The sequence below is a fragment of the Zootoca vivipara genome, chromosome 7 (genome assembly GCF_963506605.1).
Source record: "Zootoca vivipara chromosome 7, rZooViv1.1, whole genome shotgun sequence".
NCBI lineage: Eukaryota > Metazoa > Chordata > Lepidosauria > Squamata > Lacertidae > Zootoca > Zootoca vivipara.
Window position 1 is genome coordinate 95,452,064 of NC_083282.1, and position 26,892 is coordinate 95,478,955.

General features: G+C 51.3%; 1 protein-coding gene across 1 annotated transcript in view; it reads left to right on the plus strand.

The window, feature by feature from the left end:
* The window catches only part of SLC12A5 (solute carrier family 12 member 5), a 61,713-nt gene that overhangs the window by 16,916 nt on the left and 17,905 nt on the right, over positions 1-26,892 (plus strand). The window contains exons 2-12 of the mRNA XM_035123826.2: positions 9,934-10,028; positions 10,850-10,981; positions 12,038-12,184; positions 15,766-15,820; positions 16,370-16,500; positions 17,136-17,377; positions 19,293-19,504; positions 20,537-20,704; positions 22,577-22,675; positions 23,813-23,870; positions 26,653-26,827. Coding sequence (XP_034979717.2) covers positions 9,934-10,028; positions 10,850-10,981; positions 12,038-12,184; positions 15,766-15,820; positions 16,370-16,500; positions 17,136-17,377; positions 19,293-19,504; positions 20,537-20,704; positions 22,577-22,675; positions 23,813-23,870; positions 26,653-26,827 — 1,514 coding nt within the window. The remainder of the gene's footprint in view (positions 1-9,933; positions 10,029-10,849; positions 10,982-12,037; positions 12,185-15,765; positions 15,821-16,369; positions 16,501-17,135; positions 17,378-19,292; positions 19,505-20,536; positions 20,705-22,576; positions 22,676-23,812; positions 23,871-26,652; positions 26,828-26,892) is intronic.

Here is a 26,892-nt window from a genome sequence, read left to right on the forward strand (position 1 = left end):
TTTTAAAAAATAATCTAGCTCCAGGTCCATCCATGTACATCAAGGGCAGATTAGGACATGCTCTGTCGAGTTTAAGAGCACCCCTGTCCTGTGTTCCCATAAGGCAGGTGTGTGTTATTCTAAGACATGTGTTATTCCTTCTTGCATTGCAGGGGGTTAGATTAGATGACACTTGGGGGTCCCTTCAGACTCTGCAATTCTATGATTCTGTAACACTAAGGACAAGGGAAACATAAATAATATAGTATCTTGTTTGGATATGCACCTGTACTAAAATATGACAATCTAAAGCATATATATATTTGAATTATGGTGCTGGAGGAGACTCTTGAGAGTCCCATGGACTGCAAGAAGATCAAACCTCTCCATTCTTAAGGAAATCAGCCCTGAGTGCTCCCTGGAAGGACAGATTGTGAAGCTGAGGCTCCAGTACTTTGGCCACCTCATGAGAAGAGAAGAATCCTTGGAAAAGACCCTGATGTTGGGAAAGATTGAGGGCACTAGGAGAAGGGGACGACAGAGGACGAGATGGCTGGACAGTGTTCATGAAGCTACGAACATGAGTTTGACCAAACTGCGGGAGGCAGTGCAAGACAGGAGTGCCTGGCGTGCTATGGTCCGTGGGGTCACGAAGAGTCGGACACGACTAAACGACTAAACAACAAACAACAACAAAGCATATATCTAGCAATACTTCTATTAACTTTTTCACCAATTATGTAAAATCTAGTTTAAAGAGTTGTATTAACCTGAGACCCTAAACTTTACTGTAGCTGACTCAGGCTGTGCATAAACCTGACTCTCGTGTCCATGAACCAAGGCTGATTCCTCTGAGCATTGCCAACCCCAGTTTCTTCTGTTTCCTACTAGTCAGAGGAATGTCGTGTTCCTCTTCTAATATTGGCCTCTGGCTATATCCAGGCAGAGTATTCTGTGTTTTATTGTTATATTTCATAGAATCATAGAATCGTAGAGTTGGAAGAGACCACAAGGGCCATCCAGTCCAACCCCCTGCCAAGCAGGAAACACCATCAAAGCATTCCTGACATATGCCTGTCAAGCCTCTGCTTAAAGACCTCCAAAGAAGGAGACTCTACCACACTCCTTGGTAGCAAATTCCACTGCCGAACAGCTCTTACTGTCAGGAAGTTCTTCCTAATGTTTAGGTGGAATCTTCTTTCTTGAAGTTTGAATCCATTGCTCCGTGTCCGCTTCTCTGGAGCAGCAGAAAACAACCTTTCTCCCTCCTCTATATGACATCCTTTCATATATTTGAACATGGCTATGAGATCACCCCTTAACCTTCTCTTCTCCAGGCTAAACATACCCAGCTCCCTAAGCCATTCCTCATAAGGCATCGTTTCCAGGCCTTTGACCATTTTGGTTGCCCTCTTCTGGACACGTTCCAGCTTGTCAGTATCCTTCTTGAACTGTGGTGCCCAGAACTGGACACAGTACTCCAGGTGAGGTCTGACCAGAGCAGAATACAGTGGTACTATTACTTCCCTTGATCTAGATGCTATACTCCTATTGATGCAGCCCAGAATTGCATTGGCTTTTTTAGCTGCTGCATCACACTGTTGACTCATGTCAAGTTTGTGGTCTACCAAGACTCCTAGGTCCTTTTCACATGTACTGCTCTCAAGCCAGGTGTCACCCATTTCTTTGGTCCAAAAGGACTATGGATGCTGAGTCCATTTCTGTCTCTCTTCCAATACCCTTAACTGCAGTACCCCCTCATTCCAGAGGTTTCCCACATAATGGAACTGCAGGGCTTGGAGTCGGAAATGACTTTGAGGGGGGGGGGAATCACTTGGGCCTCTGCTAAACTGATGGGGCAGGTGGTTCAGGCTTGTGGGAGATCCCGAGGGGACCGTCCAGTTGCAGGGTGTGGGATCAGTTTTATTTGTTGCAGCTTGAGGATGCGGGCAGGAGAATGGCTGGTGAAATCTAGAATCACAGAACTGTAGAGTTGGACGGTATCCCCAAAGGTCGTATTGTCCAACCCCCTACAATGCAGGAATCACAAAGAATCCCCGAGAGCTGGCCAGAAGCAGACCTAGAGGGTGGTGGACCTGGGCCCCCCACCAGGCACCATGGTCGCCTGCCAGGAATTCCCACCTGGCATGAGTGATCAATCTTCATGTCCTATTGACAGACAGGGCCGTCTTACCCATAGGCGCTAGGGGTGCGGGGCGCCTGGGCGCCAGGCTCTCAGGGGCACCGGGCCGAGAGTCTGGGGCCAAGATTTGGAGTCCGGGGATTGGGAAGAGCCAACAGCCGCTGCTGAGCAGAGCAGAGCCCATCGGAGCACCACAGCTCTTCTGCTGTGGGCGAGCGAGGCGCTGAGGCAGCCAGCCAGCTCCGCCCTCCTGTGCGTCTGGGATTGGCAGGCCATTGAAAGGCCCGCCCAGAGCATGCTGCTCACATGAGGTGCCCGGCTTTGCTCAGCCGCCACTGCCTTGGGCTCAACCATTGTTGCTCTGGGCTCTGCTCCACCCCCCCGGTTCCCAGCCCCGGTCTTGCTCTGCTGCTGCCGCCTCTGTTGGTGCTGAGGCGGCCAGCCAGGCCAGCTCTGCCACCCGTGTCTCACCAGCCCCCCCCCTAAAAAAAGGTCGACAACTCTGGGCAACCAGGGGTAGGGGGACCACGGGTGTTCAGCAACCTTTTTCAGACCATGTGGTGGGCCAGACGACTATATTTTGGAATATATATATATAATCAACATTTTTATTAGATTTTCCAATTTTAACATCTAATTCATTCTCAAATTATACAAATTTCATTTAAACAATTAATCCAAATATATTTTGAAAAATATATATGAACAAATTCCTAAGCCCCACAAATAACCCAGAGATGCATTTTAAATAAAAGGACACATTCTACTCAACACGCTGATTCCTGGACCGTCCGTGGGCTGGATTGAGAAGGCGATTGGGCCGCATCCGGCCCACGGTCCTTAGGTTGCCTACCCCTGCTTAAGACGGCTCTGTTTACAGACATCTTTTTAACACAGAGTTGGTCTGCCAACGGGCCTGGTCCCTGAAGCCAGCTCCCCATAGGGCACATCCTTGGGGATCCTGCCCTCTTCCACTCTGTGGACAATGACCAAGCCAGCTGAACAGGCTGGGAAGGTGGGCTTGCGAAAGCTCCTCTTGGTTGGGGATTCTGTCCTGCTACACGATGCCGCCTGCCTGCCTGCCTCCGTCTGTGGCAGCTCACTGAGCAAGGAGTGAACGGGCACTGGCCAGGTGGCCCTTCAGCGAGGGGGCCGGGGGGTGCGGCAGCGAGGGCCGGTTGGACTCCTGGGCCCAGAGACCCCCAGGGGCAGGTAGGGCAGGACGGGGATCCCTGTTTGGGGATTCCTGGTTCGGGCCAGCTCAAAATCATGCATCCAGGACCATGGGCTCCTGCCCCCCCACGCAACAACAACAACAACAACAACAACAACAACAACAACAACAACAACAACTTTATTTATACCCCACCCATCTGGCTGGGTTTCCCCAGCCACTCTGGCAGCTTACAGCACATAAAAATTGTAAAACATTAGACATTAAAAAATTTCCCTAAACGGGGCTGCCTTCAGATATCTTCTAAAAGTCAGAGAGCCCTTTCTTCCTCTGTGAATTTGTCTAATCCTCACTGCCTCCTGTGGGAGGGAGTCCCCTAGTAAGTGTGCGCAGGATCACAGCTTGTGTCTGGATATTCTTGAATCTAAATTTAACACGCACTGTGGTAGTGCTTAGCAACTATATCCATTCTTCTTCTTCTTCTTCTATCTCAAATGCCCAAAATTCCAATTAGTTGGATTTTGCGAAATTGTGGTTAATGGAGTTATTCTTTTAAGTAGAACTGAGCAGCCAACCTTTTTTTCTGAATGATTTGCCTCTGCTGTGTCCGGATGGCTTGAATGGGAGGCTCAATTTCAGCCCCTCCCTCCAGAAGCCCTGAAATGAAATGAAACGAGGTCATGTTTTCCCTGAGCATGAAAGGCCAAAGCAGATTACAAGGAATAAGATGATGCTGGAAATGAATGTTAATGAAGTGTTAAAAAGGGCGGGGGGGGGGAGGTGCTACAATGGACAGCAGCTTATCTAGGAAACAGATCTTTGTTCAGGGGGAAAGGATCAGTGAATCCACCAGCTCACTGAGTGGTGGTGGAAAAGACTAATAGGACGAGCATTTTCAGAAAGGGAATGCAAATACCCTTTGCCAACCTGGCGTGGCTGCAGTCAGAAGCCTCTGGACAGCCCTGCCTGCCTCATGGTCACCAAGAATGCCACACTGAGCTGGGAAAGGAAAGGCAGCAGGATCAGGAACTGGAGGAGGAGGAAAGGGCAGTCAGGGGGCGGGGAGGGGGGAGAGACGCCCATGGCCAGGCAAGGACAGGAGGACTCCGGGGCACAAGGTGAGGCATGTCGTCTACGCTCTGGAAACTTCAGCTGATGCAGAATTCAGCGTCCAGGTTGCTCACTGGGGAAAGAGGGTTTGAGCATTTTGCATGGATCCTGGCCCAACAGCACTGGCTGCCTATTTGTTTCTGGGCCCAGTTCATAGAATCATAGAATCATAGAATTCCATCTGGTCCAACCCTCTGCAATGCAGGAATCTCAACGAAAACATCCATAACAGCTCTTGCTATTAGAAAATTATTCCTGATGTTCAGTTGGAATCTCCTTTCTTGTAGCTTGAAGCCATTGCTTCAAGTCCTACCTTCCAGAGGAGAATAAAACCAGCTTACTCCATCCTCCATGTGACAGCCCTTAAGATATTTGAAGGAGGCTTATCATATCTCCTCTCAGTCTCCTCTTTTCCAGGCTAAACATCCCCAGCTCCTTCAAGAGCTCCCTGTAAGGCTTAGTTTCCAGACCCTCCACTGCACACCTTCCAGCTTGTCAACACCCTTCTTAAATTGTGCTGCCCAGAACTGGACACAGGACTCCAGGTGTGGCCTGACCAAGGCAGAATAGAGTGGGACTATGACTTTCCTTGATCTGGACTTTGACTTCTGTTGATGCATCCTATAATAGCATTAGCAAATAGAAGGGGAAGAAATGGAGGCAGTGAGAGATTTTACTTTCCTGGGCTCCTTGATCACTGCAGATGGTGACAGCAGTCACGAAGACGCCTGCTTCTTGGGAGAAAAGCAATGACAAACCTAGACAGCATCTTAAAAAGCAGAGACATCACCTTGCCGACAAAGGTCCGTATAGTTAAAGCTATGGTTTTCCCAGTAGTGATGTATGGAAGTGAGAGCTGGACCATAAAGAAGGCTGATCGCCGAAGAATTGATGCTTTTGAATTATGGTGCTGGAGGAAACTCTTGAGAGTCCCATGGACTGCAAGAAGATCAAACCTATCCATTCTTAAGGAAATCAGCCCTGAGTGCTCCCTGGAAGGACAGATCCTGAAGCTGAGGCTCCAATACTTTGGCCACCTCATGAGAAGAGAAGAATCCTTGGAAAAGACCCTGATGTTGGGAAAGATTGAGGGCACTAGGAGAAGGGGACGACAGAGGACAAGATGGTTGGACAGTGTTCTTGAACCTATGAACATGAGTTTGACCAAACTGTGGGAGGCAGTGCAAAACAGGAGTGCCTGGCGTGCTCTGGTCCATGGGGTCACAAAGAGTCGGACACGACTAAACAACAACAACATAATAGCATTAGTTTTTTTTTGCTGCTGCATCACACGGTGGACTGATGTTCAGCTTGTAGTATTTCAGCAGAGGCCAGGTGGCCCACCTGTCACAGGTGCTACACTTCTATCTTGCACTCCAAATCCTGCACTGGGCTGGGTTGAGGTTTGACTAGATGATCTGATGTGAAGTGGGATGCTGGAGTCGGCAGGTCTTTGGTCTCGTCCAGAAGACAGGCTTTTCTTGTGTCAGATTCAGTTGCCCAGAGATGCCAAGGCAATGAATGAAGCCTCACCAGAAAGTTTCCTCCTTTGCTGAGAGGGCAGCAGGACAGGAGAGAGGCTGGATGGCTGGCTGCTGTGAAGAATGGCGCAGGCAGTTGCTGGCTGTTGCCCTGGGAGGAGTCTTCAGCCCCAGGACAGGAGAACAATTAGCTGCAGTTCCCAGGAGGGCAGGACTGTCAGAGCTATTTATCAGGCCAGCCCTGGAGCTCCCTCAGCCACACCAGTGTCCTTGCAAGGAGAAACAGAAAACCAGGCAGCCTCCTCCGTTGGGCAGCAGAGGCTACAATAAAGCACAGAATGATGTAAGGACAAGTGACCCCATTTAATTGCAAGATCATGCCCTGGCCTTGTGGCAAATGACTCTGGCAGCTCAATGCCTTCCAGTAGCACCTTAGAGACCAACTAAGTTTGTCATTGGTGCTGGAGGAGACTCTTGAGAGTCCCATGGACTGCAAGAAGATCAAACCTATCCATTCTTAACAGCCCTGAGTGCTCACTGGAAGGACAGATCGTGAAGCTGAGGCTCCAATACTTTGGCCACCCCATGAGAAGAGAAGAATCCTTGGAAAAGACCCTGATGTTGGGAAAGATGGAGGGCACTAGGAGAAGGGGACAACAGAGGACGAGATGGTTGGACAGTGTTCTCGAAGCCACCAACATGAGTCTGACCAAACTGCGGGAGGCAGTGGAAGACAGGAGTGCCTGGTGTGCTCTGGTCCATGGGGTCACGAAGAGTCGGACACGACTAAACGACTGAACAACAACAACAACATGAGCCAGGCATCCCCAAACTGTGGCCCTCCAGATGTTTTGGCCTATAACTCCCATGATCCCTAGCTAACAGGACCAGTGGTCAGGGAAGATGGGAATTGTAGTCCAAAACATCTGGAGGGCCGAAGTTTGGGGGTGCCTGGTATGAGCTTTCGTGTGCATGCACACTTCTTCAGTGTACCTGAAGAAGTGTGCATGCACACGAAAGCTCCTACCAATGACAAACCTAGTTGGTCTCTAAGGTGCTACTGGAAGGAATTTTTTTATTTTGTTTCAACTATGGCAGACCAACACGGCTACCTACCTGTAACTTGCTCAATGCCTGTCGGAGGGGGAACATTTCTTCCAATCAGGAGGGACGTACCTGGGGATCAGGGCCCCCAAGGAGGCAAGTGCAAAGCCCCCAGACTCTGAGCAGTGGGGATCTCACTTAACTCCATGTGTTCCAATTTCTGCCAGTTCACTGAGTGCTTTGTGTCGGAGAAGTGCCTCGTAGCAGGGTATATTCTGGTATTTTCTGCCAGGCCCCAGGTCCTCTGACTGACACCCCTTTTGAGCTTCTCTCCTCCTCTTTATTTAAACCCATTTTCTTCAGGGAAAAAGGAAGGCTGAGAAACTGAGGCAAATCGTGAAGTTCTGAACTCCTGTATTCATGCAAAGCGACTGGTTTTCTCTCACACACACCACTTGCAAAGCAGCAGCTCCCAATTATACAATTAAGCATGGTACAGAGAAAGCTCTTCTCTTCCCCCCCCCCCCAGCCTAAGAGGTGGCATGATAAAAGTTTAAAGAATTTTGCATTGCATGGAGGGAGAGGGAGAGGGGAACATTTTCTCCCTCTCGGAACACCAGAACTTGTGGGCATCCAGGGAAGCTGAACATTGGGAGATTAGGACAGACGAAAGTCCTTTTTCATGCAGCGTGTGGTTAATCTGTGGAACTCTCACTCACAGGAGGCAGTGTTGACCCCCAACCTAAATAGCTTTACAAAAGGAGCTGAAGATTCATGGCAGAGAGAGCTCTCCGTGGCTCAGCTCGAAGCAGCAATGCTTCTGAATCCCATTTGTCATTTTCCATTTATGTCCCACTTTCCCCCCATCATGGAACTAAGAGTTCCCCCACCCTACCTCTTGCCCCACTGCTGTCCCCCAGGGAAAACTGCTCTTTAGCACTCAGTCGGAGCAAACAGCAATTCAGGTTTTCTCTGGACTGATGTTTGCTCCGATTGAGAGCTAGAGAGTAAGTTTTCCCTGTGAAAGGAGTGGAGCCATGCTTGGTTGGGGAAACCCAGCCAGATGGGCGGGGTATAAATAATGAAATTATTATTATTATTATTATTATTATTATTAAGTAGTAGACTCCCCCAAGGCCCACGGTCTCTAAGCATGGGGCAAGTGGGAATGTGGAGGAGCCCTAAACTTTGCCTCAATTTATTGATTTGCCTATTACTTTATTATTTTTTATTTTATATATCAAATTTGTATACTGCCCTTCATCCAAAGACCACAGGTCAGTTCACAGCATGGAAATACAGTGGGATTGCCAAGCAGTCGTCTCCCGTCCAGACATTGACCAGACCCAGATGCTGACCCGTTTAGCTTCAGGGGAAACAGGAAGACCTGCGCTTAGGATTGTCTTCAGTGGTGCTCAGGCAGGACCCCAGCTGTGCAATGGGGCTTTCTCCCTCTCCCCACATGTTGGGGGGTCTGCAGGGGGCAGGAAAGGGAGGATCTGAGCCTCAGAAGGAAAGCTAAGGTCGAAGCCATTGTTTCTGATGGGTGGGGTAGAAATAATAAATTATTGTTATATTATTATTATAATAATAAATCCTGCACAAAGTTAATTCAGGTTAAACAGGATAATGGAACAAGTTCTGTTGCACAATGAAATGAATAAATCTGCGAGTGTTTGGGCTCCACTGGAGTCTTAGATGAGAAGGGAAGCTCTCGGAGTTCTAGCCCTTGAAGGAGAGATCTTCCTTCTCATTCTGCGGCACTTGCACTGCTCAAAAATCTTGACCCAGAACTTGGCTGCTAAGGCCAAACCTTCTGGATTCTCCCTCCCTCCCTCCCTCCCTCCCTCCCTCCCTCCCCTGCTTCTGCCAAGCAGTTTCCCAACGGCCCAAAAATACACGTCCACCTTCTGCCCTGCAAAGCTAGATGAGCCAAACTCTTGGCCTTCAGAAAGGAAGATCTCCTCTGAATGCAAAGGCGTTTCCTCTTCTTTTTCAGCTAATGCTATACCACGATGAGGCCCACCCCCAATTTCCTCCTGGGGAAACCCACTTTGTACGGCTGAATCGGGGCTGGGTGAACCAGTAAGCAAAACAAGCATATGCTGAGGGCTTCAAGGGAGGGGGGGGGCACTACAGAAATAAATAGTGGAAGCATACCCAAACAATCATTGTTTTCCATCTTACTGGAGGATTTATTTTGGAAAATAAAATATAATTTTACGGTTTATTATTGTTTATATTTTGATTTAAAAATTATCATTTGTATGTCACCCATCTGGGGGGCTTCCAACATATATAAAAACATAATAAAACATTGAACGTTTTTTTTAAAACATTCCCTATACAGGGCTTCCTTCAGACGTCTTCTAAAGGTTGTATAGTCACTTATCTCCTTGGCTCGGGAGTTACATAACTCCATACCCGTCTCCAATGAAAATAGAGATGTCCTAAGGAAAAGCGGGACGTTCCGGGATCAGATCAGAAACCGGGATGGCTTCTGTAAATCTGGGACTGTCCCTGGAAAATAGGGATGCTGGGAGGGTCTGTAAGTGAAATTAAGAGCCAGTGTGGCCTAGTGGTTAGAGTGTTGGACTAGGACCTGGGAGACCGGGGTTCACATCCCTGTTTGGCCATGAAGCTCACTGGGCACATGGCCTCTCCTCAATGGCCCCCTGCCAAGGATTCTCTAGCTGAGATTCCTGCATTGCAGGGGTTGGACTAGAGGACCACCGGGGTCCCTGCCAACTGTGTGTGCTGCTGGTGGGAGGCCACAGAGAGCTGGGGGTGCGCTCTGCTCCGTTTGTGTTCGAGCTCTGTGGACGGAGAGCCTTGAGCTTTGCAACAGGTGGACCATGAAGACGGGCTTCCAACAGGCAAGGGCAGGGGGCAATGTGGGTGCCAAGCAGGGGGCAATGCCTGGGCAACATAGGTGAGAGGGAGGGGCAGGAAAATGGCCACGTGCATCTGGCATTGATGGATCTCTCTCTCTCCCCCTTCAGGCGATGGAAACCCCAAGGAGAGCAGCCCTTTCATCAACAGCACAGACCTGGAGAAGGGGAAGGAATATGACGCGAAAAACATGGCCTTGTTTGAGGTGAGCTGGGCGTGTCCTGAATCGGGGAGGGAAGATTTGGGGTGGAGGAGCCACAGCTGGCGGGGGGAGCAGGCGTCCTGCGTGCAGAATGTAGGCAGACTCAGGATGGGAAACACAGAGAGTTAGAGGGCAGAACTCGCTCCCCCCAGGAGGCAGTAGACAGATATGAAGGAAGAGAACAGGCATGCAAACTGGGATGTCTTCCACAGTGGGAGGTAGCCAGGCTCCCGAATCCCAGTTGCTAGAAACTGCAGGAGGGCGAGCGTGGCTCTTTTGCTCGGATCCTGCTTCTGGGTTTCCCATCTAGGCATCTGGTCAGCCCCTGTGAGAACAGGATGCTGGGCTAGCTGGACCCCTGGCCTGATCCACAGGCCCTTCTTCTGTGGTAGCAGAACCTCCATGCCCAGGGACAGCCTACCTCTGAATACCATTTGTGCTCAGATTGTGGGCTTCCCATGGGTTCAGCCACTGTCAGAAAAGGCTGCTGGACTAGATGGGCCACTGGCTGGATCCAGCAGGCTCTTATGTCCTTCTGTACAGTCCCAGGTTCAAAGCCCAGCCTCTCCAAACAGGCTCAGGTGATGAGAAAGACCTCTGCCTTCTCTGTCTGAGACCATGGGGAGCCGCTGCCAGCCAGAGTAGGCAGCACTGGCCTAGCTAGATCAACAGCTTGAGGTAGCAGCATCTCCTGCGTTTCAAGGGGTGAACAGCCAAGGGAGAAATGGGGTATGCAGAGTGTGGGGGGGAGCAGAGAGGGAGTTGTGGGCCAAGGAGAATGTGCAGAACCCCACTTCAGCCCCACTCCTCCTTCTGCCCCACAGGAGGAAATGGACACGATCCCCATGGTATCGTCCATGCTCAGCGGCCTGGCCAACTACACCAACCTGCCTCAGGGCAGCCGGGAGCATGAGGAGGCAGAGAACAACGATGGAGCCAAGAAGAAGCCCGTCAAGGTGAGCGATTCAGGGGAGGGGGGTGTTGGGAGGGAGGCCCCCGAGGCAAGGCTGGGGAGGGGTCCTGGGGCGGAGGGGGTCTTGGCAAGGGTACAGCAGGCTCTGGACCCCAAGTTTGTGCCTCCTTTCCAGGATGCCAGGGGTCAGGGGCTGGGCTGCCCGTGGACTCTCCGTGGCTCTGCTCTTCTTTTTAAAAATAAAATAAAACAAAATAGGTTTTCAACAAAAAATGAAGTGCAAATATAGGCAGGGGGCAGGGGCGGGGACAAGGAATTTAAACATGCAAACCATTAAGTGTCACACAGCCAAGAAGGACAAGAGTGTAAAATGCAGAGCGGCTCCAAAGGGACAGGAAAGTCTTCCCTTTGCAAATAATAAAGATTTATACAAATCAAAGTATCCACCGTTCTTGAGAATAAAGGTTCCACATAGTCTTACATGTGCAAATCCTGGTGACACAGAGTCACCACGTGCCTCAATATCTGCACGTGAAGAAGGACTTCGGGCGATGATCTCAGGGTCCAGGTTGGTTATATGGGAAGAGGCCATCCTGGAGATTCTTGTTGTGGGGATTAAATGAGATGGGGAGGCAACCATGTCCCCCCCCTTGCGCTCCATGGAGAAAAAAGTGGGCTGTGAATAAACAAAGATATTATTCTTGACGGGACTTTGAGCCCCCGCTCTGTGTGACACCCCCCCCAGTTGTTACCGCTTTCTGTAGAAGTGTTGAAATGCGAGCAAGGAAGAAAGGATTTGTTTGAATGGCCTTGAGGAATCTTTGAGCCCTCCTTGACCCCCCCCCCCCAGCACAGCCTTGGAGCAGCTGAGCCTGGCAAGGGACCTCCATCCTGATGTTTCCCTCTGCCCCATGCCAGGGGGAAGAGACTGCTCTGCCAGGATGAGGGAGGGCAGTTCTGAGAGCGCAGGCTCCTCCAGCCACCCCTCCGGTGGGGAGAAGCAAGCCCCTCTCCGGCTCCTCTGGCCTGCTCCTTCCTTCCTGAGCCTGCTCAGCACCCCCGGGTGCCTCACCCCCCTCTCTGCTCCCTCCTCTCACAGGCTCCCCAGATGGGCACCTTCATGGGCGTCTACCTGCCATGCCTGCAGAACATCTTTGGCGTCATCCTCTTCCTCCGCCTGACGTGGGTCGTTGGCATTGCGGGCATCCTGGAGTCCTTCTGCATGGTCATCCTCTGCTGCTCCTGCGTGAGTCACCCGCTCCTGGGGGACCCCATGATGGGCAGAGCGGGGAGGGGAGGAGGGCCCCCCTCACGTTTCCACCAGGCAGGCAGGATTTCTCAGGGCTGGCAGCCCAGGCACCGCTCAGGCCGGAAACTTAAGGAAGGGAGTTCGAAATAAGGAGCCCCTTGAAATGCCCACATTCCGTCCCAGGGTGGGGGTGGGGTGGGGGTCACATAGGAAGCTCACAGCTGCCCTTTGGGATGGTTGCCAGTGGAAGAAGCTGCCTGGGAAGGTGGCGGGCTCTCCCTCCTTGGAAGTTTTGAAAGAGAGGTTGGGTGGCCCCGTCAGCTGTGATGTCTAAATTGCAGGGGGTGGACTGGATGATCCCTGGGTTCCCACCCAGCTCTTCAGTTTTGTGATTTTGTAAATTTGGGGTGTGTGTGTGTGTGTGTGTGTGTGTGTGTGTGTGTGAGAGAGAGAGAGAGAGAGAGAGATCAAAGCTACAGAATAGATCTAGTAAAAAATACACAGGTAATTCAGAACTGCAGTCCAGAAAATAAATACAGCCGAAGGTTACTCCTTCCTCCAATAAATTGTCCCGGTTGACACAGCAGGCAGGTAGATTACAGGTTGGAGGAGCACCTGTCAGGGATTCCTTAGCCGTGATTCCTGCATTACAGGGGGCTGGACTAGAGGACCCTTGGGAGTCCCTTCCCACTCTGTGATTCTAGGATTCTAGGTGCCAATGGTGGATGCAGCCAGGCCAGGCATAGGAAGGCAGGAGGAAGGCAGCTGCTGGCGCTGGGGATGGATACACCTGCCTGGATGGGCAACGGTGCGGGGAAGCTGAGCTCTGGTGGCTGATTAATCCCAGCCTGCCTCCTGGGGACTCATCCAGCTGCATCCTACCCCAAAGGCACCGCTCAGCCCATCCATCTCCTGGCCGTCCCCAGGAAGCAGCGTTGCCAAGTTGCTTCAACCCCCACCTCTCCCCCACCCCATTACCTGCCCTCAAGCCCCCAAGAGACACCCCCTTCTGGCTGGTTGGGGCAGCCCTAAAGCCCTGGGCTCAAGTCCCTGCCCCCCAACAGGAAGGAGGAGGGCAGGGCAGGGGGCTGGTTCTGCAAAGGCTGATTCATTGAAACAAATCACAGAATCTCAGAGCGCTCCATTTTGAAGGGCTCCATGTGTCATCTAGTCCAATCCTCTGAAATGCAGGAATCCCAGCTAATGCCAAAAGTCATTTTCACAAGCCTAACCAGGCACGGAATTTTACTTCTTTTTAAATTCTGTTGCTTCCGTTTATATTTTGCACCACTTCATTCAGGCTGCCTCTTTCTTTGGAGTCTGTTGGTTTCGTGGGTTTTCTTTTTTGATAAGTATTGTTTTATGAAACCACTTAGAGATTTTTTGTTTTTCAAATCTAGCAGCCTATACGTTTGGCTGAAGAATATAGAAATTGGTGTCGCAAGCCCTGCAGCTAAGCTGCAACACTTCTCAAATGGTGCAGTGCTCGGCTTGGACCTGGAAGCCTGTTCTGGAAAATGGGCATCCTCGCTGTTGCTTTCTTCCGAATGCCTTTTGGGGATCAAGGAAAGGGAAATTTGAACAGCGCTGTGCTGTACACAGTGACTGATGGGAGGGGGAGTGTGGATCTGGCCCTGTGCCCACCCCCTGGCCCCTTTGAGCTGGTTTCTGGCTGGATGAGATGTGGCCCCCATTCCAGGGGGACACAAGGGCCAAATGGGGGTGGGCCCTGCAAGAGGAGGGGTCTCAGCAGCACAGGCCAGGGGTGGGCTTCAAGGGGAAGCCGCTTCCCAGACCCTGAGAGTCTCTGAGCTTCTCAAAATAAGAGTGATGTCCTTTATGACCAACAGCCCATGAGGGCTCTCTTCTGCATTCACAGTTGCTGGAAACCTCTGGAGGGGAAAGTTGATCTGGGATCCTGCTGGTGGGTTTCCCTTGGGGGAATCTTCCTGACAGTAAGAGCTGTTTGACAGTGGAATTTGCTGCTAAGGAGTGTGGTGGAGTCTCCTTCTTTGGAGGTCTTTAAGCAGAGGCTTGACAGACATATGTCAAGAATGCTTTGATGGTGTTTCCTGCTCGGCAGGGGGTTGGACTGGATGGCCCTTGTGGTCTCTTTCAACTCTATGATTCTATGATTCTATGATCTGGTTGGCCACTGTGAGATGCTGACCTAGATGGTCCCCCTTTGGTCTGATCCAGAAGGCTCTTCCAATTTTATTTTATTTTAATTATTTTATTTTTTATTATTTTATTATTTCATAACATTTATATACTACTTGATTATAGATCTAGTTACAGGTAGGTAGCCGTGTTGGTCTGAGTCGAAGCAAAATGAAAAAATTCCTTCAGTAGCACCTTAAAGACCAACTAAGTTTATATTTTGGTATGAGCTTTCGTGTGCATGCACACTTCTTCAGATACACTAGAAACAGAAGTGTCAGACCCTTATATATATACAGAGGGTGGTGGGGGTGGGTGGGAATGGGTGGTGGGCTGATGGGAGTGGTAAACCTGGAGATGGCTGTTAATGGCTGCTGATGGCTGCAATTAGTCCTGGGCTGAGGTGGAAATCATTACCAATTGGAACTCATTACCAAGCTTAAAACCATGGAAGCACCTGGGATGAATAGAGATATCGGATTCTTATCTCATTATGCATGATCAAGCTTTCTTTAGCACCTCAGCCCAGGACTAATTGCAGCCATCAGCAGCCATTAACAGCCATCTCCAGGTTTACCACTCCCATCAGTCCACCACCCATTCCCACCCACCCCCACCACCCTCTGTATATATATAGGGTCTGACACTTCTGTTTCTAGTGTATCTGAAGAAGTGTGCATGCACACGAAAGCTCATACCAAAATATAAACTTAGTTGGTCTTTAAGGTGCTACTGAAGGAATTTTTTCATTTTACTTGATTATAGAGAAAGCTCAAAACAGTTTGCAAAAAAAGAGCACAGAACAGTAAGATTATTACCTAGTAGAAGCAGTACAAACCTTCAAAAAATTAAAACCAGCAATAAACTAAAAATACACCAGGATCCTAAATGCCTGGGTAGGCTTGCCAAACAACGGTGTTTTAACACAACAAATGCACCTGCTTGATGTCAAGAGGCAGGGAGTTCCACGGTGCAAGTGCTGCCATACAAAATACTGATATCTGACAGGTGCGAATGGCCTTATCTTCTCACCATCACCTGCTTCTCAGCCTCCATCCATCTCCGCCTCCTGGGGCCACTTTCCTGGCTTTGCTTCTTGGGCAGGGGCAGCCTTGTCCTGCTTGGGGTTCCCTCTGGCCCTTGGCTTCCTAGTGACGCCCCCCCCCCGGTGCCTTCTCCACTCTCCATCATCCAGGAGCCAGACAAAAAAAACCCAGGGGGGAAACGGAGGGTCTTGCCTTGATATGCCTTGGGAAGAAGTAAACCCGGGAAGGCCAACCTGGCGCTGATTGGGATTCCTGCATTGCGGGGGTTGGCCTAGATGGCCCTTGGGGGTCCCTCCCAATTCTGCAGCTCTAATCCTCTTCCATTGCAAGTCCAGGCCCCTCTCCAACCTCTCTGCCTTTCCCTCCTCACAGACAATGCTGACAGCCATTTCCATGAGTGCCATTGCCACCAATGGAGTTGTGCCAGGTGGGTAGAGTCTCTGTGTGTCTGTGTGTTTGTCCACCTACAAATGCAGAGCCCTGGACCAAGGGGAGGGGGGTCTCCTTTGGCACTCCTTAGCGCCTTGGTGCCACCTTCCTCCCCTTCCAAGCCCCCTTGCCTCTGCCTCCCTGACGGGACACCGGATCCTGGACTTCTGCATGTCCCCCACAGGTGCCTATTGCGGCCTCACTAGCTCCCCAGACTTGCGCCAGCAGAGAGATGAAGCACAGCAGACCTGCAATTTACCTGTGATTTCCTTGCACAATTGCAGCTCTGTGTGGCTGGCAGGAAAATAAACAAGGGCGGGGAGGGAAAACCAATGGGAAGGGACCATCCGAGATCTTGTGATGACCCCACAAGATCTCATGGGACCTTCACAACCAGTTCTGTTGGGTCTTCCTGACTTTGTGCAATTTTGCCTTGGCACTCAGATCTCCAGCATGTCGCTCCTGCGCAAGTTTTGGGGCTACTTTATGCTTACGGTATGTGTATATGAAAGCTTAACTCTCTCTCTCTCTCTCCGTCTGTCTCCAGCTGGCGGGTCGTACTACATGATCTCCCGCTCGCTCGGCCCTGAGTTTGGGGGCGCTGTGGGGCTCTGCTTCTACCTGGGCACCACTTTTGCAGGTGCCATGTACATCCTGGGCACCATCGAGATTCTGCTGGTGAGTGAGATCTACGCTGTGTATGTGGTGGGCATGCAAAAACATTAAGGAATTCTGGGATGAAATATATATATGGAACTTTAAAAAATGTTTAGGGTTTTGTTTATAAAAAAACAGCAGCTCAGAGGCTTCCCTTCTTGGAATATTAGGTCTTTGACATACCAAAGAATGTAAGGGAGCTATTTTTACACATGACAGTGACCACAAGAATTTTAATAGCCACAAATTGGAAAGGAGGGAAAATACCATCAGAGTCGGAGTGGCAACAAAAATTAATGGAATACGCAGAGCTGGCTAAGCTTTCAGGAGAAATAAGAGACCATGCAGACCAAGTATTTTTTTAAGAAATGGAGTTTATTTAAAAGTTACATTAAAGATTGTAATAGCATGAAGTCCGTGGCAGCCTTTGAATAGCTTCTGTAGTCTACTGAATAAGTTTAAGAAAGTACAATATCTTTAATAAGTAATTATAAAAAACAGAGATGAATAGTGCGCTAGATAAAGACAGAGCTATATGGAATTGGTGGGAAGTCGCTGGAACCAAAAGAAGACTGTGGAAAAGTGTAACAGATTTTGACAATGTTGTGATGCTCTGCCTTCCTCTGACTCGCCTCTCCTTCCTTCCTCTCCGCCAGGCCTACATCTTCCCCCCGATGGCCATCTTCAAGGCCGAGGACGCCAGTGGAGAAGCGGCTGCCATGCTCAACAACATGCGCGTCTACGGGACCTGTGTGCTCACTTGCATGGCCACCGTGGTCTTTGTGGGCGTCAAGTACGTCAACAAGTTTGCCCTGGTCTTCTTGGGCTGTGTCATCCTCTCCATCCTGGCCATCTACGCCGGAGTCATCAAGTCGGCCATCGACCCGCCCAGCTTCCCGTAAGTGCCAAAGAGGAAGAACCCCACGCCCAACAGGGGCCTCCATTTCTTTTTAAAATATTATTTATTATTATGAAAATTTCCCCAAATTTTACAAATTCTTTGGAAACACCATCCAAACCTCTCTCTCATATCCCTTGACTCCCCATTGACCTTCCATGGTGTTCTTTCGTTCCCTTATAAAGCTGCAGGGTTACTTCTCTTTTATCCGTTACATATGTTAATTCTAAATTAAGGTAAAGGGACCCCTGACCATCAGGTCCAGTCGTGTCCGACTCTGGGGTTGCATGCTCATCTTGCTCTATAGGCTGAGGGAGCCGGCGTTTGTCCACAGACAGCTTCCGGGTCATGTGGCTAGCATGACTAAGCCGCTTCTGGCAAACCAGAGCAGCGCACGGAAACGCCGTTTACCTTCCCGCCGAAGCGGTACCTATTTATCTACTTGCACTTTGAAGTGCTTTCGAACTGCTTGGTTGGCAGGAGCTGGGACCAAGCAACGGGAGCTCACCCCGTCGCAGGGATTCAAACTGCTGACCTTCTGATCTGCAAGCCCTAAGCTCGGTGGTTTAGACCACAGAGTCACCTGGGTCCCTAATTCTAAATTATTAAACCACAGTTTCTCATCTGTTGCCATACTTCAAATCCTGCATGCATTTAAACACAACCATGATATTTTTTCAAAATATTTCCCTCCTTCAAGAATTCTTTGCCCTTGTTTTGTTCCCTAATTCTCAGTCTCGACATCTCGGCATATATCCCATCATCTTCCTAAGCCAGCCTTCTTTCACGAGAGCTTCTTCGTTCCATTTTTGCACAGTCATACACTATTTCTGCCGCTGTCATAGCATACAGAAACAAATTAAACAATTCCTTCAGAAGCTCTGGTCTGACGATAGCTAACAGAAAGGCGTCAGGTTCCTTGCGAATCCTCACTTTAAAGTATAAATACCTGAAGGTGTTTTAATACCTGAAGGGCTATTGTATTTTAATATTTTGTCGGAAGCCGCCCAGAGTGACTGGGGAAACCCAGCCAGATGGGCAGGGTATAAATGATGATGATGATGATGATGTTTAAAGTGGGAGCGGTGTGTGTCTCTATTTCCATTGACATGAGTCAGCAGTGTGATGCAGCAGCTAAAAAAGCCAATGCAATTCTGGGCTGCATCAATAGGAGTATAGCATCTAGATCAAGGGAAGTAATAGTACCACTGTATTCTGCTCTGGTCAGACCTCACCTGGAGTACTGTGTCCAGTTCTGGGCACCACAGTTCAAGAAGGATACTGACAAGCTGGAACGTGTCCAGAGGAGGGCAACCAAAATGGTCAAAGGCCTGGAAACAATGCCTTATGAGGAACGGCTTAGGGAGCTGGGTATGTTTAGCCTGGAGAAGAGAAGGTTAAGGGGTGATATGATAGCCATGTTCAAATATATAAAAGGATGTCATATAGAGGAGGGAGAAAGGTTGTTTTCTGCTGCTCCAGAGAAGCGGACACGGAGCAATGGATTCAAACTACAGGAAAGAAGATTCCACCTAAACATTAGGAAGAACTTCCTGACAGTAAGAGCTGTTCGGCAGTGGAATTTGCTACCAAGGAGTGTGGTGGAGTCTCCTTCTTTAGAGGTCTTTAAGCAGAGGCTTGACAGGCATATGTCAAGAATGCTTTGATGGTGTTTCCTGCTTGGCAGGGGGTTGGACTGGGTGGCCCTTGGGGTCTCTTCCAACTCTACGATTCTATGATTCTATGATTCAATACTCCCCTTCCCACTGGGCTCTCTACAACTCTATCAATAAGTCAATAAATAATCCCTCCTCTCCTTCGGGTGGGGAAGGGGCAAGAACCTGCCGGGCGGCCCCTCTGGCAAGGAGGTAGCAAAGAGGTGAACCCCCCACCCCTCCCTGCTCCCCCCCCCCAGGATCTGCCTGCTGGGCAACCGGACTCTGTCCCGCGATGGCTTCGACACGTGCACCAAGGTGGTCCAGGAGGGCAACGAGACCATCGGCTCCCAGCTTTGGGGGCTCTTCTGCTCCTCCCGCTTCCTCAACGCCTCTTGCGATGAGTACTTCGCCCTCAACAATGTCACCGAGATCGAGGGCATCCCGGGAGCCGCTTCCGGCCTCATCCGAGGTAGGAGGACTCTCTGTGGCATCAGTGGAGAGACCGGGGTGTGTGTGTGTGTCAAATGGGGAGCCCCAAAAGCTGCGGGGGGGCCTGGGCAGATGGAGAGCTCTATTCATTTATTGCCTGAATATCCCCCTTTTTTTCTCCAAGGAGCTCAAGGTGGCCTTTTCTCCCCCTCCTTGTTTAATCCTCACAACAACCCTGTGAGGTAGGCTAAGCTGAGCAGTGGTGGGAACCCCCAGGGAATTTCATCAGTCAATCCTTTTATTTGTATGTTGCCTCTCCAAAGTTAAAACTATGCTCAAGGCAGCTTACAACATATACAAGAATACATAACTACAAACAAAAAAGCAGTTTTTATAAATAATAAACAAAACTTCAAAAAGCAAACAACCAAATTGAACAATTACCACATGAATCCAAAATAAAGATACAAAATGTTGTATCATCTGCAACAATACCCCCTCCAACACTCCCCCAACAATGCCTTAACCCAAGGCGAATAAAGAAGCTGTTTGCATGCATCAATCAGGATTTGAACCTTGATCTCCCAGGTCCTAGTCCGGCACTCTAACCACTACACCACGCTGGCTCTCAGCTTTCCCATGGCTGTGTCTCCAGGATGGGGAGGGGGGCACAGTTCTCTAAGAATATCTGTAAACCCACAAAAAAAACCTATCAAGGCGGTGCCCCATAAAACCGTAAGGGCACCAGGAGCCAAGAGCGCCGTGGGGCAGGGGCACTTCCCTGACCTCTGGGCAGGTGAGTTGCTGGTGCTTGCCCAGAGGGGGAGGGGCAAGGTGGCATGGAGGGGGCAGAGGCCTCAGACTGGCTCTGGGGGCAGGCAGGGGTAGTGGCATTTCTGGCAAGAAGGCGGAGGGGGAGCATGCCACTTGTGCAGTGCCCAAACCCAGCCCGGGGGGGTGGGACTTGGTGGTGGGTTGGGGGGGCCTTCCTCCACAGGCGTAGAGGGTGGGGCCACCCCCTGGAGATGGCAGCCACCCACCCACCCTGCTTCATGGCTTTTCCCCCTCGCAGAAAACCTCTGGAGCACCTACTTGCCGAAAGGGGTGATCATTGAGAAGTCTGGGATGACGTCGGCTGCCCCCGCAGATGCCCCCCTGGACATGGAGCAGCCCTACGTCTTCAGCGACATGACCTCCTACTTCACCCTCCTGGTGGGCATCTACTTCCCCTCAGTCACAGGTAATGGACTCCGGCGGGGGGGACACCTGGGTGCAGGTGAGGCACAGGTGAGGAGGGTGCCTGGGGAAGGAGTAGGCCTCAGGGGCTCAGCGCTTCCTCCAGCTCTTAGTTGTCCCTCCCACCAGGCACGACTTTTAGGAGGCCATCTGGGGGCTGGGGACGTTAGGGGCTGGACGTAATTGATCCCACCTCCCTACTTTTTGCCCCCAACACAATAAATGGAGCCCTGGATCTCGGGCCATCTTGATGGACAGTAGCCTTTTGAGGTCATCGGGCGCCCTGGTGCAGATCCCTCGGGCGCCCCCCTTTTTTAAAAAAAAAGGAAAGCTCCGCTGCTGAGCGGAACAGGGTCCTAGTGCCCCTGCTCCGTTCGTTTACCTCTCTCCTCCGAGCGGTGCGGCTGGCGGGCGTCCAGGAGGAGGGAAAGGAAGGCCGCCGTGCAGCACCCCTCAGCACCCCTCGGCGCCCTGCGCCACTAGGGCGAATGGGTGAGCCGCCCCTGTTGATGGACACCCCACCCTGGCAGCTTCCCAGGCAGGTGAGGACTGAGATGCACAGCAGCAGCCCCCCCCCAGTTCAGAGGCTGGGGGGTGGGCTGCTTCCCAAGCCCCCAGACACCGGGGAGGGCAGGGGAAGGGTCATCCCACAGCCCACTCCTCAAGTCCTGGGGAGGGAGCAGTGCAAAACCTTTGGGGCAAAGGTCAGGGGTCAGTGACCCTGTTGATTTCAGCTTCTCTTTTGTCCCATGTGAGACTCAATCCTTCACATTTCTGCAGGAGTTTGGGGGGGGTGTTCTTTTAAAAGCAAAAAAACAAAGAAACATGAAAACTGATGAGCATTTCAGTACACCCTTTCGCTAGCACACACTTTTTTGCATTTTCCTCTGACACAATGCATTTCTACAATATTCACTAGCCGATGCATTGCATAAACTTTTCCGGAATAGACAAAATTTTGTGCAGCTTATTTGGTTGCAGAAGGTCATTGCAAAATTCAGAGAAAGGTGGATTTCAAAGGAGGGCTGAGTTTCGGTCAGCAGATAGTTTTGGAATGTGCAGATGAGACCGCTTCCCATTAGCACCTGAATTGAGCCAAATTCCTCGCTGATATTCCGGACACTGCAGCCTCTTCCCCTCGTGTCCCTCACAAAACCCTTTGTGGGGGGGTTTGGGGACAATGTTCTGTTCTGCAATGCTTCCGCAGAGGGAGCCCCCACGGCAGCCCCGGTCCTGACCCGACCTTGTTGCAAGGCAGAGGCACAGGGCACCATAACGAGAGGAAGGGGTCTCACACCTGCACCCGAGAGGGAAGCTGGCGGAGGGCTCAGCTGGGCACCAGAATTGGAAGCCCCGCCCTGCGCCCTGACCCTTCCCCCTGCCAACCAGCCCCTTCCTCTTCAAGCACCCTCTCCTCTCTGAGGATGCAGGAAGGGGCCTCTGCCCCCAGACCATCTCCTCTCACCTGGAATAAGGTGTCCAGTGGTGAGTTTGGGAAAGTGTTTAGCTTGAAAAGGAGGAGCCTGAGAGGAGATATGATACCCACCTTCAAATATCCTAAGGGCTGCCACGTGGAGGGTGGAGCAAGCTTGTTTTCTCCTGCTCTGGAGGGCAGGACTCGAACTCATGGCTTCAAGTTACAAGAAAGGAGATTCCAGCTAAACGTTTGGGGAAACTTTCTGACGATCAGAGCTGTTTGACAGGGGGGAAGACTCCCTGGGAAGGTGGGGGGCTCTCCTTCCTTGGAGTTTTCAAAACAGAGACTCAGTGGCCATCTGTCGGGGATTCTTGAGCTGTATTTCCTGCATTGCAGGGGGTTGGGCTAGATCACCTTGAGAGGTCCCTTCCAACTGACCTTTTCCTCCCTCTTCCCCAGGGATCATGGCTGGTTCCAACAGGTCTGGAGATCTGCGTGACGCTCAGAAGTCCATCCCCACCGGCACCATCCTCGCCATCGCCACCACGTCCGCAGTCTGTATCCTTTGCCTCCGCTCGGCCTGCCCCTGTTCCCAGAGGGAGGCAGGGGGCCTGGAGAACCGGGCTGGCTGGTCCTGCGCCCCTCTGCTGACGGCAGCCCCAGATGGGGCTCAGGCAGGTGGCGCAGGTCATACCTGTGGGGCCATTTCAGGGGCTGCTGGCTTGATGCCCCAGAGTGAGACCCCCCCCCCAAAAAACCTGTCTCCGTGTCACACACACATATTGAAAAGAGGGAACCAGCACACGATGGGCCAGGAGCCGCTATGCCCATATTGCGGGGGGCGCCTCTATCTATGGGGACAGGATCTTCGCCTTGCCCCACATGAGCCCACCTGATCGTTTTGATCTGCACAAGCAGCGCTGCTGCAGCTGCCACATAACTATCCCTTCTGCATGTGTAAGAATGCGACCTTTGGAACTCCCTGCCTATTGATACCAGGCAGGCACTTTTGGGGGGCCGGCTAAAAGCGTTTTTCTTTAGACAAGCTCAGATAGAAAGTTAATTGTTAAAAAGTTAATTGTTAGAGAGTTAATTGTTTTTGCTCTGCTGTCGTTTTCACTTTCAAAAACAATCTTTAAATGTTGCTGTTAATTTTTCATTGTTACTGTTTTTTCTTTGTAAACCGCTTTGAGGTGGTGCCTGTTTTTCCAATCAAGCAGCATATAAATTTTATGAAATAAGCAAATAATAATAAATAGGTGCCTTCTGGGTGTTCCCTGGGCCCCTTTGAGGCCTTCCTTGCCTTTGGCTTCAGACCAGCCCTTCAAATGCATCACTCCTCTTTTGCCTCTTTGGGACGCTGACCCAAAGACAAGGGAGGAAGAGCTCCCACGTCAAGAAGGAAGACAGCAAGCGGCCCCAATGGCAGCAGAGAATCATGGGGTTGTCGAGTGGGAAGGGACCCCCAAGGGTCATCTAGCCCAACCCCTTACAATGCAGGAACCGCAGCTAAATAATCTCGGACAGGTGACCCCTCTCACCAAAAACCGCCCTTCTGTCGCCCCCATGCCCCATGCCAGCACTTGCCCTGATTCCCCCTGGCCTGCCCCCCCGGGGAGGTGGCATCCTTCAGGACCAGGCAGAGCTTCCAGCAGTCCCAACTGCCCGCTGATTCCTTCCTTAACGCTCCCGCAGACATCAGCTCCGTCATCCTCTTTGGCGCTTGCATCGAGGGTGTCGTGCTCCGGGACAAGTGAGTGTTCTTCTCTCTGTGGCCGAGAGGGGAGCAAGGAAGTCTCTCTGGGCTGGGGGACCCCTGGCCTCCTGGCGTAATAATAATAATAACAATAACAATAACAACAATAATAATAATAATAATTTATAAAATGATAATACCAGGCCTCGGGTTGATTAAACATTCTGCAGCCTCCTTAAACATGTCTGTGGTGAGATATTGTTTTTTGCTATTGTTGTGGGAAACACAAGGATCTTCAGATAACATTGCTATTTTTCTAATTTGCGTTCTCTTGTTGCAAACTGCCCTGTGGTCTTTGGCATATAACTTTAATAAATAATAATCAATGCATATGCCGTCCTCCATCAAGAGAAGGTTTGCAGCCTAAAACACACAATGTGCAACATAAAGAGCATAAGCAAAGCAGGACGATGGCCTTCAGAGGGACCCCCGGCTAAGCCCTTGGAAGACAGAAAATCCTGCACCTCGTGCAGCCACCCTGACAACCCCCCCCCGCAAATGGACCCCTCCCGCTTCCCTGCTCTCTCGCCCAGCAGGATGCCAGCCTCGGCCGCTGCCTGTGGTGCTGAGCTCCCTCCTGGCAGCAGGAATGCAGGCTGCCCTTCCCCTATCTAGGCCACCCAAGGTGCTGCTGCAGCCGCCACTGACATTTTTGGGTCATAATACTAATGGCTTTATTCCCTATACAAACATCAAGGCGCGTGGTCACTGAGGGCCACCAGCTCATTTAGGGCCACACAGAACCTTTATAAGGATGGGACACGCAGCTGGAGAATGCTTTTGTTTATTTATTTTTTAAAAATCTCGATTCTTTGCAAAGGGAATCTTTGTGCCAGTTGAAGCTTCCCTCTCCTGCTTTGCGGCTGTGCTGTGTCTTTTTCTTTTTCGCTTTCGTCATTTCAGACTGAGACGCTTTGTGGGTTCAGTCTTTGATTCCTTTTTTAAAGCCACGCTTGCACTTTAGGTTTGTTAGCAAATCAATAAGATAAATTAAAAATGGAAATAAAATTAGTACTAATAAGCCTTGCAGGCTTGGCACAGCTATGGTGGCTGCCAGGAAAGGAGGGACTTCTTGCCCCGATCCTGAGCCAACCTTGTCCAGGGGTCCCTGCTGGCCTCTCGCTTAAGGGGAGAAGCAGCCCCCCCTCCTTCCCCAATGCTGCTGCCCTCTGAGATGGAGAGGGACCCAAGAGAAGCCTCTCCTGCCCACTCCCTTGCCAAGTGCAACACAACAGACCTGCGGGGCTGCCAGTGGGTCTTATTCTCTGCTAGTTGCTGCCGCCACCCTCCCTCCCACCGACTCCTGGGAGAGGGCCTGGGATGTGCCAAAGCCACAGGGGCGGAGGAAGAGGTGTGTGGTGGGAGCTGCCCACGCCGGGTGTCTTCGCTGAGGGGGGTGACATTTGGCATGCCTCCCGCCCTAGACTCCCAAGCCTACCCCGAGCCGTCGGGGGAAGTGGGGAGCTGCGCTGCTTTGCCGCCGGAATTCCCCCCCTTCCCCTTCATTTTGACAGCTCGGGGGAGGCTTGGGAGTCACAGGCGGGCGACTATCCTGCGCCTGGGAGGGCAGCCTCCATGCCCCGTCCCCCACGGGGGCACGTCCGCCCTGGGCAGTGCGTGCATATGCTCCGCTGCTGCAAAGCTGTTCCCTTTCGGACATCCCTTGTGAGATACTCAGAGAGTCAGGGCAGGCCAGGCTCTCGCTGAGTCTCTCCCCGACCTCAGGAGAGTGCGCCAGTCACTTCCAGCTCCAGCCCTAAACTTCCAGTTGCCCAAATGCCAAGCCTCTGGGCACAGGGAGGGGGCATTCTGATCCCCAGAGTTTGGCCATCGCGTAGGGAGCCAGCAGAAGGTCCGTGTAGACTCCGAAATAAACCTGAGCCCTGGGGCTCTAAATCTGGACTGATCCTACCCTGACCCCAACAATGTAGGGATTCCAATTTACTGCATCCCTGGAGCTGGAGGGAACCCGCTGCACAGGCGGCCCCTCCTAGTCACCCGTCCAGCTCCCTTCCCATGGGAGGGGGAGCCCTGGCTCTTTCTGGCCAGGAAAAGTCCAAGTTAGTTGGTCAAGTCCTGCCTGTTCCTCAGGACCTGGGGAAAGGGGGGAGCAGGCGGGGCCTTTCTTGACACCCTCTGCTTCCACAAATGTCCCATTTTAAGTGGGACATCCCGGGCCACAGAAGCCAATCCCGGCTTCTGTCTGGATCCCAGAATGTCCCGTTTCTGATCTGGCGCAAGTCAAGAGCCGGAGTGCCGGCCCAAAAGACGCTCACTCTGGAGAAAGGGGGCAGAATGCGCTGGCAAACCCCTCCTGACGGCCCGGGATGTGCTTCTACACAGGCTTTCTGCAAAGTTTCATTCTCTTTTTAGTCCATTGTTATTTTCATTTTTGGAAAGCCTTAATTGTTATTCCTTCTTCTTACGGATGATTTTATTGCTGTAACTTTTTTGTAAAGCGCTTTGAGGGTTATCTTTTTACAATCAAGCGGTGTGCAAATTCTATAAAACGAGGCCGGAGGAGGCCGTTCTGCCTTCTGCTCTGTGACATGGGATGGGGCTCAGAGCAGCAGAGGGCAGGCGAGGTGACCAACTGATCCACTGAGTTTACTTACGTGCCGCTTTCCCCACGAGGTGCTGTGTCCAAAAGTAGCTCTCAGCAAACCATAGAAGCACAGAACCCTAGAATCAAAACCCCCAAACCCAGAGCGCTGAAGGTGCAAATGTACGAAACGCAGAGCTTGCCAGCCAATTCAGCCCTGCCCCTTTGCCCCTCCAGGTTTGGCGAGGCCGTGAGTGGGAACCTGGTGGTGGGCACCCTGGCCTGGCCCTCCCCCTGGGTCATTGTCTTCGGGTCCTTCTTCTCCACCTGCGGAGCTGGGCTGCAGAGCCTGACGGGGGCTCCTCGCCTGCTGCAGGCCATCTCTCGCGACGGCATCGTCCCCTTCTTGCGGGTAAGTGCCTGCCTGGGGGTCCCTTCCCTTCCGCTGGGGACGCGGGGGGGGGGGGGCGACAGTTA